General features: G+C 40.0%; 3 protein-coding genes across 3 annotated transcripts in view; all 3 read left to right on the top strand.

Moving 5' to 3' along the window:
• LOC103506067 (rhodopsin-like) overlaps positions 1-4,849 on the top strand; it is a gene marked incomplete at its 5' end in the record, with an annotated part of 14,819 nt that extends 9,970 nt beyond the window's left edge. The window contains 3 exons of the mRNA XM_026821221.1: positions 1,534-1,644; positions 2,015-2,091; positions 4,636-4,849. Coding sequence (XP_026677022.1) covers positions 1,534-1,644; positions 2,015-2,091; positions 4,636-4,849 — 402 coding nt within the window. The remainder of the gene's footprint in view (positions 1-1,533; positions 1,645-2,014; positions 2,092-4,635) is intronic.
• Positions 4,850-5,265: 416 nt separating this feature from the next.
• Positions 5,266-8,838, top strand: LOC103506069 (zinc finger protein DZIP1L-like). The gene is made up of 5 exons (XM_008470450.1): positions 5,266-5,278; positions 6,155-6,369; positions 6,959-7,219; positions 7,633-7,983; positions 8,794-8,838. Exons 1-5 carry the CDS (start codon positions 5,266-5,268, stop codon positions 8,836-8,838), a joined length of 885 nt encoding a protein of 294 aa, XP_008468672.1.
• Positions 8,839-10,809: 1,971 nt separating this feature from the next.
• LOC103506070 lies at positions 10,810-14,244 on the top strand. The gene is made up of 5 exons (XM_008470451.1): positions 10,810-11,102; positions 11,573-11,640; positions 11,837-12,002; positions 12,306-12,697; positions 14,152-14,244. The coding sequence occupies exons 1-5, from the start codon at positions 10,853-10,855 to the stop codon at positions 14,242-14,244; spliced, it is 969 nt and encodes a 322-aa protein (XP_008468673.1). The 5' UTR covers positions 10,810-10,852.
• The last annotated feature ends 183 nt before the right edge of the window (positions 14,245-14,427 follow it).

The raw sequence follows: 14,427 nt of genomic DNA on the forward strand, positions 1-14,427 counted from the left end.
AAATCGAAGAGAGAAGGAAGACAGGATAGGAGAAAGCCAGCCGGTCCGAGAACGAACATTATCCCATTAGGATAAAATCCGCCCCGGGCGGGAATCGAACCCGCGGCCTAGCGCTTACAAGGCAGACGCACTACCAACCAAGCTAACTAGATTTTCTCGATTCTTTTGGGAAAAAGCTTTCTCCTATCCTGTCCTTTTTCTCCATTCTATGTCGGGACGATAAGACCCCCGTTGTTACGGTTCCCTCTATTAAACTATTTTTTTCTCATCCAACCCTACCAAATTGATTTCATTCACAGGTGTCATATTTGTCATTACCTCATTAAGTATCTTTTCCTAGTTATACAAGTACATGTACCTACTTACTTTACTTACCGTGACCGCTTTGACCAATGACCTTGTCAGACACTCCACTTCCAATAATCTGCAACTTGAATCCCCACATCATTTGCTAGCAGCAGGTCTTGTTCATTGCAGATAGCACTTACGTTTGGGCAGACAAGAAGATGGGCCTGGATGGAAGAGAATGCCCTAGGCATTAATCCCGCCCCTGAGTTAGAATTTTTCAACATTTTTTCTTTTTTTCTTTCTTTCTTTATTCAATTTGCTTTTTCTTTTGTTAATTTATCAGTTTGTTATTTTGTTTTTTGTACCTCTTTGTAAATATTGTAAAATTCCAATAAAGTGTTATATAATAATAATAATTAATGGGCCTCGTCTTGGATGGATCCACAGTCGCGCAAATCATCTTCACTGAGTCCCCATTTCTTCATGTTTTCATTTTGTTCCCTTTCTCTGCCTGTTCTCAGATACGTACCAGAGGGCAACCTGACCGCCTGTGGTACCGACTACCTGACCAAGGACTGGCATCATCGTAGCTACCTCATCTTCTACGGATTCTTCGTCTACTTTGTCCCCCTCATTCTGATCATCTATGCTTACTACTTCATTGTGCGGGTGAGTAAATGCTTTGAGCAAGAAAATGCCATCCTAAAAACAATATTGTCTTCTTTTCCTTCCAAAGATTTTTATTCCAGCCTAGTTAGTTTGCTTGGAAGCGCATCTGCCTTGTGAGCACTAGGCCACGGGTTCAATTCCCGCCCGGGGAGGATTTTATCCTGAACGGATAATGTTTGTTCTCAGAACGGCTGGCTTTCTCCTATCCTGTCTTCCTTCTGTTAGAATCACGGACTACACTACACTTCATTAAAAGAATCAAGAATCACGGACTACACTTCATTAAAAGAATCAAGAATCACGAATCACGGACTACACTACACTTCATTAAAAGAATCAAGAATCACGGACTACACTTCATTAAAAGAATCAAGCAACTAAAACATTAGACTGTATTATTTAGACTCGTGTGGTCTGAGTGGTAGCAAAGTAGGAGTAGCCCAATTTAATGACCACTCCTTATCTGCTTTCAGCCCACACCTCTCTCGTAAAAATGTCTCCTAATTTATTCGGCCCCAGTTTCGAAGCCTACGCCGGCCGTTTTGAATAATAAAATATTTTCTTTTATTTACACAGGCTGTATCTGTTCACGAGAAACAAATGAGGGAGCAGGCTAAGAAGATGAACGTGGCAACCCTGCGATCCGGAGATCAGTCTGGCACCAGCGCAGAAATCAAACTGGCTAAGGTAAGATCCCCCCCCACCATGACCACCATGACCTACATTTTAGTCAATTTTGTAGTATATATCAGGTGCATCCCACTCAGACAGACAAAGAGGAAACCATGACCCCTAAAAGTCTGACGAGGCATAACAAACAGACAGGCAGAGAGATATGTAGGTGGATGGACGGACAAAATAAATGCAAAAACCGAGTTAGTTTGCAGTTATACGCACGGTTTTACTGATTCTTAAAATAATTCCGTCAAACAAGGCTCTATTCTCATACTGATGATTCATCTTTTTCAATTACTATGGATCTACTGTTTAAAATCCCTAGATTACCGTCCTTTTTAAATGGCTCTGGCTCATTTCTAATGTCTCTCTTCACCACTAGGTGGCGCTCATGACCATCTCCCTCTGGTTCCTGGCATGGACTCCGTATTTGGTGATCCTAGCACCATTCGATTCCGCGTGAAAAATCACATGGGATTAACTATTCACTTGCTCATTTGGTAACGGTTCACGAATAAAGCATATCCCAGACTGTGACCTCTCCAGATATCAACCACGCGTAATGTTGCTTATCCGTAAGGGACTGGAGCATGCAACATTCTATTTAGCCGCTAGCTTTTAGTGAGAACTACAACAAAAGCTACAATGAAAGGAAGTTGTCAGGTTGTCACAATAGGTCATGGTTCTTGTTCTTCTTCTTCTTTTGTTGTTGTTGTTGTTGTTGTTGTTGTTGTTGTTGTTGTTGTTGTTGTTGTTGTTGTTGTTGTTGTTGTTGTTGTTCTGTTGTTGTTGTTGTTGTTGTTGTTGTTGTTGTTGTTGTTGTTGTTGTTGTTGTTGTTGTTGTTGTTGTTGTTGTTATTGTTGTTGTTGTTGTTGTTGTTGTTGTTGTTGTTGTTGTTGTTGTTGTTGTTGTTGTTGTATTGTTGTTGGTGTTGTTGTTGTTGTTGTTGTTGTTGTTGTTGTTGTTGTTGTTGTTGTTGTTGTTGTTGTTGTTGTTGTTGTTGTACTCTTCTTCTTCTTCTTCTTCTTCTTCCTCATTCTCTAGCTGTTGTTATTGTAGCTGTTGTTGGTCGTCTTCTTCTTCTTGTTCCTCCTCTTTGTTTTCTTCTCGCCCTCCTCCTCTTCCTCCTCCTCCTGCTCATCCTTTTCTTCTTCTTGTTCCTCTCCTTCTCCTTCTTCTTCACCTCCTCCTCTTCCTCTTCTTGTTTATACTTTGTACCTACAGACTTTTATGTATTACTTTACTTTTTTTACTTTCTATTGTTTCTGCACAAAACAAAAAAATCTGGTGTGAACATCACACGACTTTCTATTACATTTGCAGAATACGTAGGTATTTGAAAAGAAATAGAAAATAAAGAAAGTAAAAAAATGTAATAAAAGAGAAATTTGTTGACACAGGGGAGTATCGAACCCGCAACTTCTCAACTGTAAGTCAGAGAGTGCTAAAACTAGCACCATTCGATTCCGCGTGAAAAATCACATGGGATCAACTATTCACTTGCTTATTTGGTAACGGTTCACAAATAAAAGGGAAATTTGTCGACACAGGGAAGTATCGAACCCGCAACTTCTCAACCGTAAGTCAAACAGTACTAAAAGTAGCACCATTCGATTCGGCGTGAAAAATCACATGGGATCAACTATTCACATGCTTACTTGTTAATGGTTCACAAATAAAAGGGAAATTCGACGTTGACACCGGGGAGTATCGAACCCGCAACTTCTCAACTGGAGGTCAGAGAGTGCTAAAAGTAGCACCATTCGATTCCACGTGAAAAATCACATGGGATTAACTATTCACTTGCTCATTTGGTAACGGTTCACGAATAAAAGGGAAATTTGCCGACACAGGGAAGTATCGAACCCGCAACTTCTCAACCGTAAGTCAAACAGTACTAAAAGTAGCACCATTCGATTCGGCGTGAAAAATCAAATTGATTAGAGTATTCACATCCGAATGACCAAATGTTTTCGATGTCTCTTACCGTTTATACAAAATAAGGGTTAAGCAACATGTCGCGACGACCTATGAACTCAAATCGAGAAAGTTTTAGATAACACTTCAGTCGATTATTTAAGACCGGTTTTAGCGTTACCTATGTTAAGCTACGCCGAGGAAGGCCAATAAATGGATGGGTGACTTGTACACTATATTGGGAATAAAGGGAGAACGGGCTCTAGTCTTGATTTTAAATCATTACATGAAAGTAAAATTAAAAAATCAAATCAAGAATAATAATAAACTGAATATTAAACAAATTAAGTAGGTACATAGGTATTCTTTAACCACGATCGAATAAACTACGGGCTAAATAATTCCCGGAGGGACGGACCCTGCTTGTTCCTACTTAGAGTTAGAAAGTAAACGATTACTGTCTACAAAAGTGGAATTTTCCTTTCGGATTCTGAGACAATTTTCCATCCTCTGAAGCCCATTTCTCCTCTTTTAAAGGAAAATACAGAATTGAATGTCATTTTCCCTACTTAGAGTTAGAAAGTAAACGATTACTGTCTACATATGTAAGTGGATTTTTCCTTTCGGATTCTGAGACAATTTTACATCTTCCGAAGCCCATTTCTCCTCTTTTAAAGGGAAATACAGAATTGAATTATACTCGTAGTGTACTCATATCTCGTATGTACCTACTTAGTATGTCATCGAACCAACAACTTCCAGATCCAAAGTCCACCGCTTTAACCACTTCAAGAATGAGTTTTTTGGTACCTACATACTTAACTCAGAATACAAATATGTACAGTTCACTTCAACTGGGAAGTCCGATGACCTTTGGGTGCGCACTTGTCAAAAAATAGCTCGTTGATTAACAAGTAAGCATGTGAATAGTTGATCCCATGGGATTTTTCACGCCGAATCGAATGGTGAAACTTTTAGAACTGTCCGACTTACAGTTAAGTTGCGGTTCCCCTCCATGCGCTTCCATCGGATTTCCCACTTGACGTGGACTGTATAAATCGTATTACAACTATCACACCGGCTTGATGCCCGGATATCTCGGGTTCAACTCCCAGGAGAGGAATGTTTCCTACGACGCAGTATAAAAGGCCGACATGTTTCGGCTCTTCCATATTCTCAAAAATCTCCTCTTTGGTTCACAGTCATCCGAAATTCCGTCAAGCGTTGGACAAGAAATTCCCGTCCCTCGTGTGCGGGACCGTGGAAAGCGACTCCTACGGATATTACAAGGGGCTTTAAGGTACATTGTTATTACAAGTATGGTAAAGTTTGTGTACCTCCTCCATTCTTTTCTGAATAGGGTAAAGGCCCACTTGTCGTGAGTTTCATCCGATTTTTTTCCGAATGTCCTGTAGGAAGGCTGGCAAACTTTTTTTTACTTTCCTTATCCTATAGGTATTATAAACATTATTAAAGTATTCTCCACAATTATAACTGTGTTGAGCCATGAGCCAGACTAGCTGACACAAATAACGGTCCCTGGACTTGAACCACCAACCTCCAAATACGAAATCCACTGACCACCATCTACAATACTGAGGGTCGTAAAAAAAAAAACAACTACAACAACAACTCCCTCCCCCCTCCCCCTTTTATTTCATTCATTCAAAATTAATGTCTCACCCACTATATCCGCTTCTAGCAAAGTGGTTACCATGGCAACGAAATGTAAACAAAACATGCGACAGTACCACAAAACAGTTTTCATACTCAGATAATATTCCTTGGAAATAAAACCATCACAATTCCAGAAAGTTTTAACTTTTACAGACACCCGAAATTGTTTGTAACTATACTGTCAGTCTAAACGTGAGATCTTGGGACGACCTTTTTTAAATTATCTGGTAAGATACATTTCTATTGTTTCGGAACTTGTCTAGGAACAGGAGTGAACAGTAAAATAGAATAGAAACCAACGTCAGTGGTGTTGTGGTTAGTGCGGCGAGCTTTGAATCTGGAGGTTGGTGGTTCGAGTCCAAGTCAAGTCATAAAATTTAGCTTAATGTATTAAGCGGGGAACGACATATTTGTGACAAGCATTTATGCTTAACACAATAAAAAAAAATAGAACAGAATCTTCGTAGAATAGAATAGAATTTAATATTATACCTCTTTATAGAGGTAGCATAGGATGAGACTGAAAAGTCCATTTGCCCCTGCAGTCTAAATAAGGTCGATAGATAAAGTAGGTAGCTTTGAGAAAAAAAAAAAAAAAAAAAAAAAAAGGGGACAAATGAGTGGCAGATGTGCCTTTTCATATTTTCAAGGCACTAAAAGGGCCCTTTTGGCCTTGAATTTGATAAAAGACTGATTTTCTTATCATGTCGGTTATACCACGAAGTGGTATTTTTTGGGGGTTTAGGATACTACTTATTTTACTTACTTTCTTTCCGAGTCCTCTTCTTTCTCATCATAATTATTTGCTACCTCCAGGTCCTCCAGTGCCTTGGAACGGAGAGGGTTTTCTCGTTTGCTCGTAGCAGATCCTTTGTTTGCATTTATGATAAAGTTCGCCTTTCTATTGACATTTTGCTCTCATTTCAGACAAGCTCAACATAGACCGCCTCATTGACGAGCAGAACGTGACTCTCCTGGGCACCAACATCAACAATGTGGTCAACTTTGACATCGAGTCTGAATTTGATGTTCGCATCCTCAACAGCAACTTCGTCAAGATCTTCAAACTCTCTCAGCTCACCAATGATTTCCTCTTGCACTGTAAACGCCACCTGAGTCAGCAGAACTTCCTCCTGAAAACGGTAAGGGCCTCCATGGTATTGTCTTACTTTTCTACTGAATTGTCTTACTTGTACGGAACATCCTCACGATGCGATGGCCGGTTCTACTTACCGGGACGATCTGGATGGCCAACCAAGGGAAACCAAGAAAGAACTTTTAGCCAAGGGCTATCAACCCTCTCTCGACACCCCCGTCGCTACAACAGCAAAAAGAACTTTTAGCCAAGGGCTATCAACCCTCTCTCGACACCCCCGTCGCTACAACAGCAATAATTAATTTTACAATCATGGCTCATAGGCCAGCAACCAGCAACTCACTATCTGGTACACCTGATCAGGTCTACGCCTGTTAGGTTTACCTGATAGTGTGTGTGCTCATCAGGTATGAGTGCTCATCAGGTATGATAGATCGTACATACCTGCCAGGTCTACCTGACAGTGTGTGTGCTCACAGTGTGTGGTAGACCTGACGGGTGAAACTGATCAGCTGATAGTGAGTGGCTGGCCATACTTTTTTTTTTTGATTGTGGTGGTTTGTCAAAAAAGAACGATTAAAAAAAACTGCCCCTTTTTTAACCTAAAAGTTCCACTGTTTACTCTCTGATTTCAGGACTTGGAAAAGGCGAGCAAAAAGTTGGTCCTCGTCAAAAAGGAGAATGTGGAGCTCAAGAAAATCATCCATTGGAACAAATGGCGCCCCGCTAGCTGTTCCGGAGAGGGCCGCGATCTAGGGGAGAACGCCATGTGCGAAATTTGTGGCAAGCTGTTTCAGTTCGAATCATACCTGGTGATGCACTTGAATCGTAGACACCCGGGTGTGGTCAATCATCAAATGAGATCGCAGGAGACTTACATGCAGAGCTTCGAAAAGGTAACTGAACGAAGTGAGATTCAAGTACCGCGACGATTTTGCGTATATTTTGTCTCGTCTGTGTGTTTGTTCCGTGATAACTCTCGAACGGTTGGTCCAATTTTGATGAAATTAATAATAACAATAATAAAGAAAAGAAAAAAAAAGAAGAGATTAACACTTAGCAGGTACCTAAAGAACATTTTCCCATCAGATTTTGGGAAGAATAAATGGGGAACAAAAAGGAAAGAATAAATAAATAAAAAAAAGAAGAAGGAAAAAAAAAGACTTTTTCTCATTTTCAAATAGCTCGGTGAAATGTAGACGTCATCATACACAACAAGGTTTCCAATGGGTATTCTCTAATTTCAAAAGACGCTTTAATACCTATTATATTCCCCCTAATTCTTCTTCTTCCTCATCTTCTTCTTCAGGAGCCAGGTGAATGTGGAGAAGTATCGCCCTCCTCTGGAGGTGTCCCAGGAGGTGGAACCACCTCCAAAAACAGAGATCACCGGTACACGGCCGAGTTGGAATCGCTGCGAAAACTCATCACATCCAAACTGTCATCAACATCGACGGCGGGAACTTCGACAAAAGTGGACAAACCAGAAAGCTTTCCGGAAGACCATAGTGAAACAACAATAGGAAAGCAACATGACCTCAACGTCATCAACGAAGAACAAAGAGAGACGCGAAGCCAACAAGACTTGAGAGAAGAACCGACAAAAATGACGGCAGAGGAGGGTGCCAAAGTAGAGATGACAAGTCCTGAGGACGCTAAGGTAAATTTGGGGGGATGCGAAGTAGGTATTCAAATTAAGGAGCCCTCCGCCCCACCAAGTCAAGAAATTTTGACCGCGCTATTCTTATTATAGAAATTTTTTGTCACCCATCCGGATACCAACCATGCGGAACATTGCTTAACTTCAGTGATCCTTTGCGAAACGGTGCATTTAATGTGCTATCATCGACCGCTGCGCTGGCCAGATCAAACAATAGGCGTTAGAAGTGGTGTATTTTTAGATGAAATACTGATGCTGTCTTTGAGGAAAGATCATTCCCGTGGTATCCCAAATGGGTTAAAAAGTTTCATAATTAAAGTCAAATCTTGAACGAAAATAAAAACTCCAGAATGAATTAAGGAAAGTATCCTGTTTTCTTTTCCTGTTGAAAAAAAAGGAAAAAACTGAAAGAACAAAAGATTAAAATACTTGAAGTTTTGCCAGAAAAAAGCGAGAAATTTCACTCGATGAAGAGAAGTTTATAAAGCTCTCCCATCCAGATAATAGAAATAATGTCATTATCATTATGCTAATCAAATTAAAAGTCTTAAAGACTTCATTTCTAGTTTCTAGATATAGAAAAATATCTTTGGGAAGCGATGAACTTTCGGAATTCTTAATATTGGAGAATATTAAGCATCTGATGATATTGGAGAATGATTAAATTGAAGAGGAACTTTTCTCAGGAACTGATATCCATAAGGAGAGATGACTATTACTTTAATACTAGTAGTTACTAATGTTTATTAAGTTTGAAGCTCAATGTTCAAAAGGTTTTATGTATTTTCAAAATTTCTTTCTTTTTTGCAGATCAGCAAAGAAGAATATGAAAGACAATTCAGCACAATGGAATAAAACTCCAGAATGAATTAAGGAAAGTATCCTGTTTTCTTTTCCTGTTGAAAAAAAAAGGAAAAAACTGAAAGAACAAAAGATTAAAATACTTTGCCAGAAAAAAAAGCGAGAAATTTCACTCGATGAAGAGAAGTTTATAAAGCTCTCCCATCCAGATAATAGAAATAATGTCATTATCATTATGCTAATCAAATTAAAAGTCTTAAAGACTTCATTTCTAGTTTCTAGATATAGAAAAATATCTTTGGGAAGCGATGAACTTTCGGAATTCTTAATATTGGAGAATATTAAGCATCTGATATTGGAGAATGATTAAATTAAAGAGGAACTTTTCTCAGGAACTGATATCCATAAGGAGAGATGACTATTACTTTAATAGATACTAGTAGTTACTAATGTTTATTAAATTTGAAGCTCAAAGTTCAAAAGGTTTTATGTATTTTCAAAATTTCTTTCTTTTTTGCAGATCAGCAAAGAAGAATATGAAAGACAATTCCCATCTGAAATTTTCCTGCTCCCTGAATCGTCAATGGTGTTTAGAAATCGCTCAGAAAATTCTTCCATAAATCACCCCGATCTCCAAAGTCTTCCATAAATCGCTCCACTCGTCGAATTCTTCCATAAATCGCTTCTGAAATCGTTCCAGCGATTTGCTCACCAACCATGATGAGCTACCACACTTGGAGCGCTCTGAACAATGGCGACAATTCAAACGATTTCCAAAAAATCGCCCGCGATTCCAACTTCCAATTCAACACACACAAAGGTCGCGTCAATTGGAATCAAATCGGTAAGTTAACAGAGCAAAACCCCACCATAACCCTTGAGCGATTTGATTTCAAAGTCATCTGACAGAAATGTTCAACGCATAAAAGATTTAAAGAGGTTTGATAGAGGGAATTGTCTTGTTGTCTCAAAAGCGAAGAAGGAAGATATTATACGCGACAGGGAAAGCAGCCGTTTTCAGGTATTTGTAGACTCTATGTAGAGGGACAACTACAAACGATGGAATAAAACGAATTAAGTGTGTGTGTTGGGGCACGAAAGTAGACCATGCAAGTTGAAAAAAAAAATTCATCCAAATCGGTTAAGACAAGCCGGAGATAATTGACTTTGAAAAACGTCAAATTTTTACACATTTTCTGCTGCTTCTTCGACGTTGACCGTTCTGCAGCCTAAACTACTGGGCCGATTTTGTTGGTTGATGGTCATACTTTTTCTCGTGAGTGGCAGATGTGCCTATTCATATTTTCAAGGCCCTGAAAGGGCACCTTTGGCCTTGAATTTGATAGAAGACTGATTTTCTTATCATGTCGGTTATACCACGAAGTGGTATTTTTTGGGGGTTTAGGATACCTACTACTTATTTTACTTACTTTCTTTCCGAGTCCTCTTCTTTCTCATCATAATCATTTGGTACCTCCAGGTCCTCCAGTGCCTTGGAACGGAGAGGGCTTCCTCGTTTGCTCGTAGCAGATCCTTTGTTTGCATTTATGATAAAGTTCGCCTTTGTATTGACATTTTGCTCTCATTTCAGACAAGCTCAACATAGACCGCCTCATTGACGAGCAGAACGTGACTCTCCTGGGCACCAACATCATTAAACGTAACCAACCCAGATAATCAATTCTATTACGAAATGGTCGAAACTAGTACATCCGAATCATCACAATGTAGAGATGAAGTTAGCAACGAAGCTCTGACTGCTCCTATGACTGCCATATCTAGAGAACAAATAATAAGACCAGTAGGAAAAACAAGCCGAGCTAAAGATTTAAGCATAATTGAGGAAGAGACAGAAACTGACAGCTCGTCCATACCATCGATCAAAATCGACAAAATTATTCCCAGACAGACGATGTATGTGGATTCGGAGGAGGGGAAGAATACTTGTGATAAGGTAAGGGAGGGAGAAGAAACTATTAAGCTAAGAAGGAGGAGGGGAAGATTACTTGTGATAAGGTACGACAAAGTGCTAAACGTAACCAACCCAGATAACCAATTCTATTACGAAATGGTCGAAACTAGTACATCCGAATCATCACAATGTAGAGATGAAGTTAGCAACGAAGCTCTGACTGCTCCTATGACTGCCATATCTAGAGAACAAATAATAAGACCAGTAGGAAAAACAAGCCGAGCTAAAGATTTAAGCATAATTGAGGAAGAGACAGAAACTGACAGCTCGTCCATACCATCGATCAAAATCGACAAAATTATTCCCAGACAGACGATGTATGTGGATTCCTCTTCGGATGATTCAAGTATGTTGATAGCTGATAGCTTTGATTAGTCTCCTTCTAAACGTGTCTAGGACCCTCAGTACATTCACCTATCTACCGATTACCACAAATACTAAAATATCACATGCAATTGATTAGTCTCCTTCTAAACGTGTCTAGGACCCTCAGTACATTCACCTATCTACCGATTACCACAAATACTAAAATATCACATGCAAATATGAAATATCTTCGCCAGGATCGCATATTGTCCGATAGCCTTGAGGTCGGGTGTTCATTTACATTTCTTACATTATTTTTTAAAGTATTCATCTCATAAGATTGATCCTAGAAAAGCCAAAAGATCTTAAGAGGTACCTATCAGTGATAATTGCATAATTTTCTTCAGAAGAGGAGAAACCAGATACTCCCATAGTTTTCTTTAGCGATTTCCGTCATTCTTTACAACTTTCCTGTCTGTCTCCATTTTTCAATTGCCTTTTTTTTTTCAGCTATCCAAGACATCTCTTCCGAACCTGAGAATGAAAATTTCAAAAAGCCCAAACTTCTCCCTGACAACATCCTAGCTATACTTGTGATAAGGTAAGGGAAGGAGAAGAAACTATTAAGCTAAGAAGGAGGAGGGGAAGATTACTTATGATAAGGTAAGGGAGGGAGAAGAAACTGTTAAGCTAAGAAGGAGGAGGGGAAGATTACTTGTGATAAGGTAAGGGAGGGAGAAGAAACTATTAAGCTAAGAAGGAGGAGGGGAAGACATCCTAGCTGATTTATCCAAAAGAGTGCAAGACATAGAAGAAATTGTGGATGGACAGTTCAAAGACATTCGAGATCAGGATTCAGAATCAACATTGATTTACTGGGATGGAGAAAATCGGCCTCGTGAAAGACAGACCGAAGCGAGATCCACGTTCGATAAACTAGGTAAACCTCGGTGTGGGAAAAAGGTCCAATTTTTACAACTTAAAATAAGACAAGCTGGCAGATTCAATTTGCCCAGTACCCGGGCTGTAGGGCGTCCAAAACCTTCAGTTCTGGGTCTTCTATAGATTTGTGATTTTGTTTGTAAAAAATTGCTGCAAGCAGCCCGGTTAGGTTATAAACAGATAGTAAAGCAGACTGCTGAACAGTGTAAAAAAGACCCTAAAAAGAAATGTAAGGGACAACACTATTAGTGTAAGCACCTAGGTACATCTTGATTGAACTATTGACAATTCTTTGTTTCAGCAAATCTCACGAACAACACAACAACCGTAACAATCCACAAAGCACCGGTGAAAGAAACAAAAAGCACTGTAGAGACTCCAAAAATTGAAGAAAAAAGAGACATCTCAGGAACGCCTCCCAAAACTGAAAAAAAGGGAGAAACCTCAGGAAAAGTTGATAAAGACGAAAAAGTAAACGAGGGTAAAGCGAATGTCTTCAAAGATGACTCTACGGTAGACAACTTGACGACAACGAATCTGGAGAAGAGGTTGGCCAAGAGAGACGAAGTGGTCACCAAGTTCGAAAAGGTGATGAAGAAATTCAACCTGAATCCAGAATGGTTGACATTGCCGGAGAATACGTTCGAGCAGAAGATGCAGATTATCGTGCACGATAGAACACTTAAGACGAAGGTAAGAAAAGTTCATGTGCAAAGTCCCAAGGGTTCAGAAAAGTTCATGTGAAAAGTCCCAAGGGTAAGAAAAATCAGTGGTGTGTTGTAAAGGTGTGTCCAGACATAGTCGACGACCGTCCATCGGCAAGGTGAATTTATGATGTCGAGGCAGTGTGGAACACGTATACAGTATGCCGATCTGAGGGTAGTCTAATGCCGGCCACTTACGCTGAGACGGTCTGACAGACCGCGATTTCAGATACCTAGGTCTGTCAGACCGTCCTAACATGTGTGGCGGAAAAAGCTACAAACCCAGGCTTATCAGACGGTCTCACAGACCTAGGTCTCGTGTCTTGGAAACGGACCGTATTTGGGACGTATGAGTTGAATAATCACTTACTACTTTCGGTCACGAGGAATGAAAACCCCGAAGAGAGAAAGGAAAATGATACTTCCCTAGCTTCCGTGGAAATATTTTGTAAGGCCAGCCACTCACTATCAGGTAGACCTGACAGGCGGACCTCTTCAACCATACCTGTCAGGTCTACCTGATAGTGAGGGTGCTCATCAAGTATCGGGTAGACCTGACAGGTAAACCTGATCAGGTCCGTTAGTCAGGTCTACCTGATAGTGAGTGGCTGGCCTAAGATATTATGTAAGACCCGCCACTGAAATATTATGTAAGACAAGAAGGAAAACAAGTTATTTAACAACAAATTCCGTTTTCTGCATGATAATAGGGCACCTTCCCTTATGTGCTTCTGCTTCATATCAGGGCCGTATCTAGGATTTTGTCGAGGGGGGGGGGAGACTCGAGAGTCCAAAGAGATGTACCGGGGGTGGATGCTCCAAATTTTCGGAGTCTTGCCTAGAGTTCAGGAGAAAAATTAAGCTCGAAGGTGGGAGAGGGGGTGTCCGGGCCTCCTCGACCCCAATTTTTCGGTGTCTAACGTACAGTAGAGGAGAAATAACCTCGAGAGGGGGGGGGTGAGGGGTCCATGCCCCCCTATATACAGACCTGCTTCATATAAAATATGAATATGAAGCAATAATAAAAGCTCTGCTTCATATATCTAGGTAACTATAATTGAGGATAACAAAGTATGTAACCTTCTGTATCCTTCACTCAGTTTGTGCATTATTAATATCCAATTCCTTGGATGCTGTGAGAAAGGAAATTCATCTTCTTCTTCTTCTTCTTTACATTCCTCTCCTATCGGAGGTTGGAAATCATCATGGCAATGTGGTGTCTGTTTCTGGCAGCGCTGAAAAAAATCATCTTCAAAGGTTAATTAGAAAACTGAATTGTGCAAACTTGGATCTTTTTCATCAAAAATAAAGTTTATCAGATATATCTACTAATCCATTAAAGTTGACAAAAATATAGGTATAAAAGAATCTGATTTCTGCTAAACATGTATAAATACTACCAGAAAAGGATAAAATAACCTTTGTGCATTTTCTACATTTCAGGCCGTCAAGAACTACGAGTCAATCAAAAACAATATCAAGCGAAGAATAGAATCCATTTGCAGTGACCCACCACTGACCGAAAATAGTAAGTGATTATTCAACTCATACGTCCCAAATACGGTCCGTTTCCAAGACACGAGACCTAGGTCTGTGAGACCGTCTGATAGGTCTGTAGCTTTTTCCGCCACACATGTTAAGACGGTCTGACAGACCTAGGTATCTGAAACGGCGGTCTGTCAGACCGTCTCAGCGTAAGTGGCCGGCATTAGACTACCC

This window comes from Diaphorina citri, unplaced genomic scaffold (genome assembly GCF_000475195.1).
Source record: "Diaphorina citri unplaced genomic scaffold, Diaci psyllid genome assembly version 1.1 scaffold212, whole genome shotgun sequence".
Lineage (NCBI taxonomy): Eukaryota > Metazoa > Arthropoda > Insecta > Hemiptera > Psyllidae > Diaphorina > Diaphorina citri.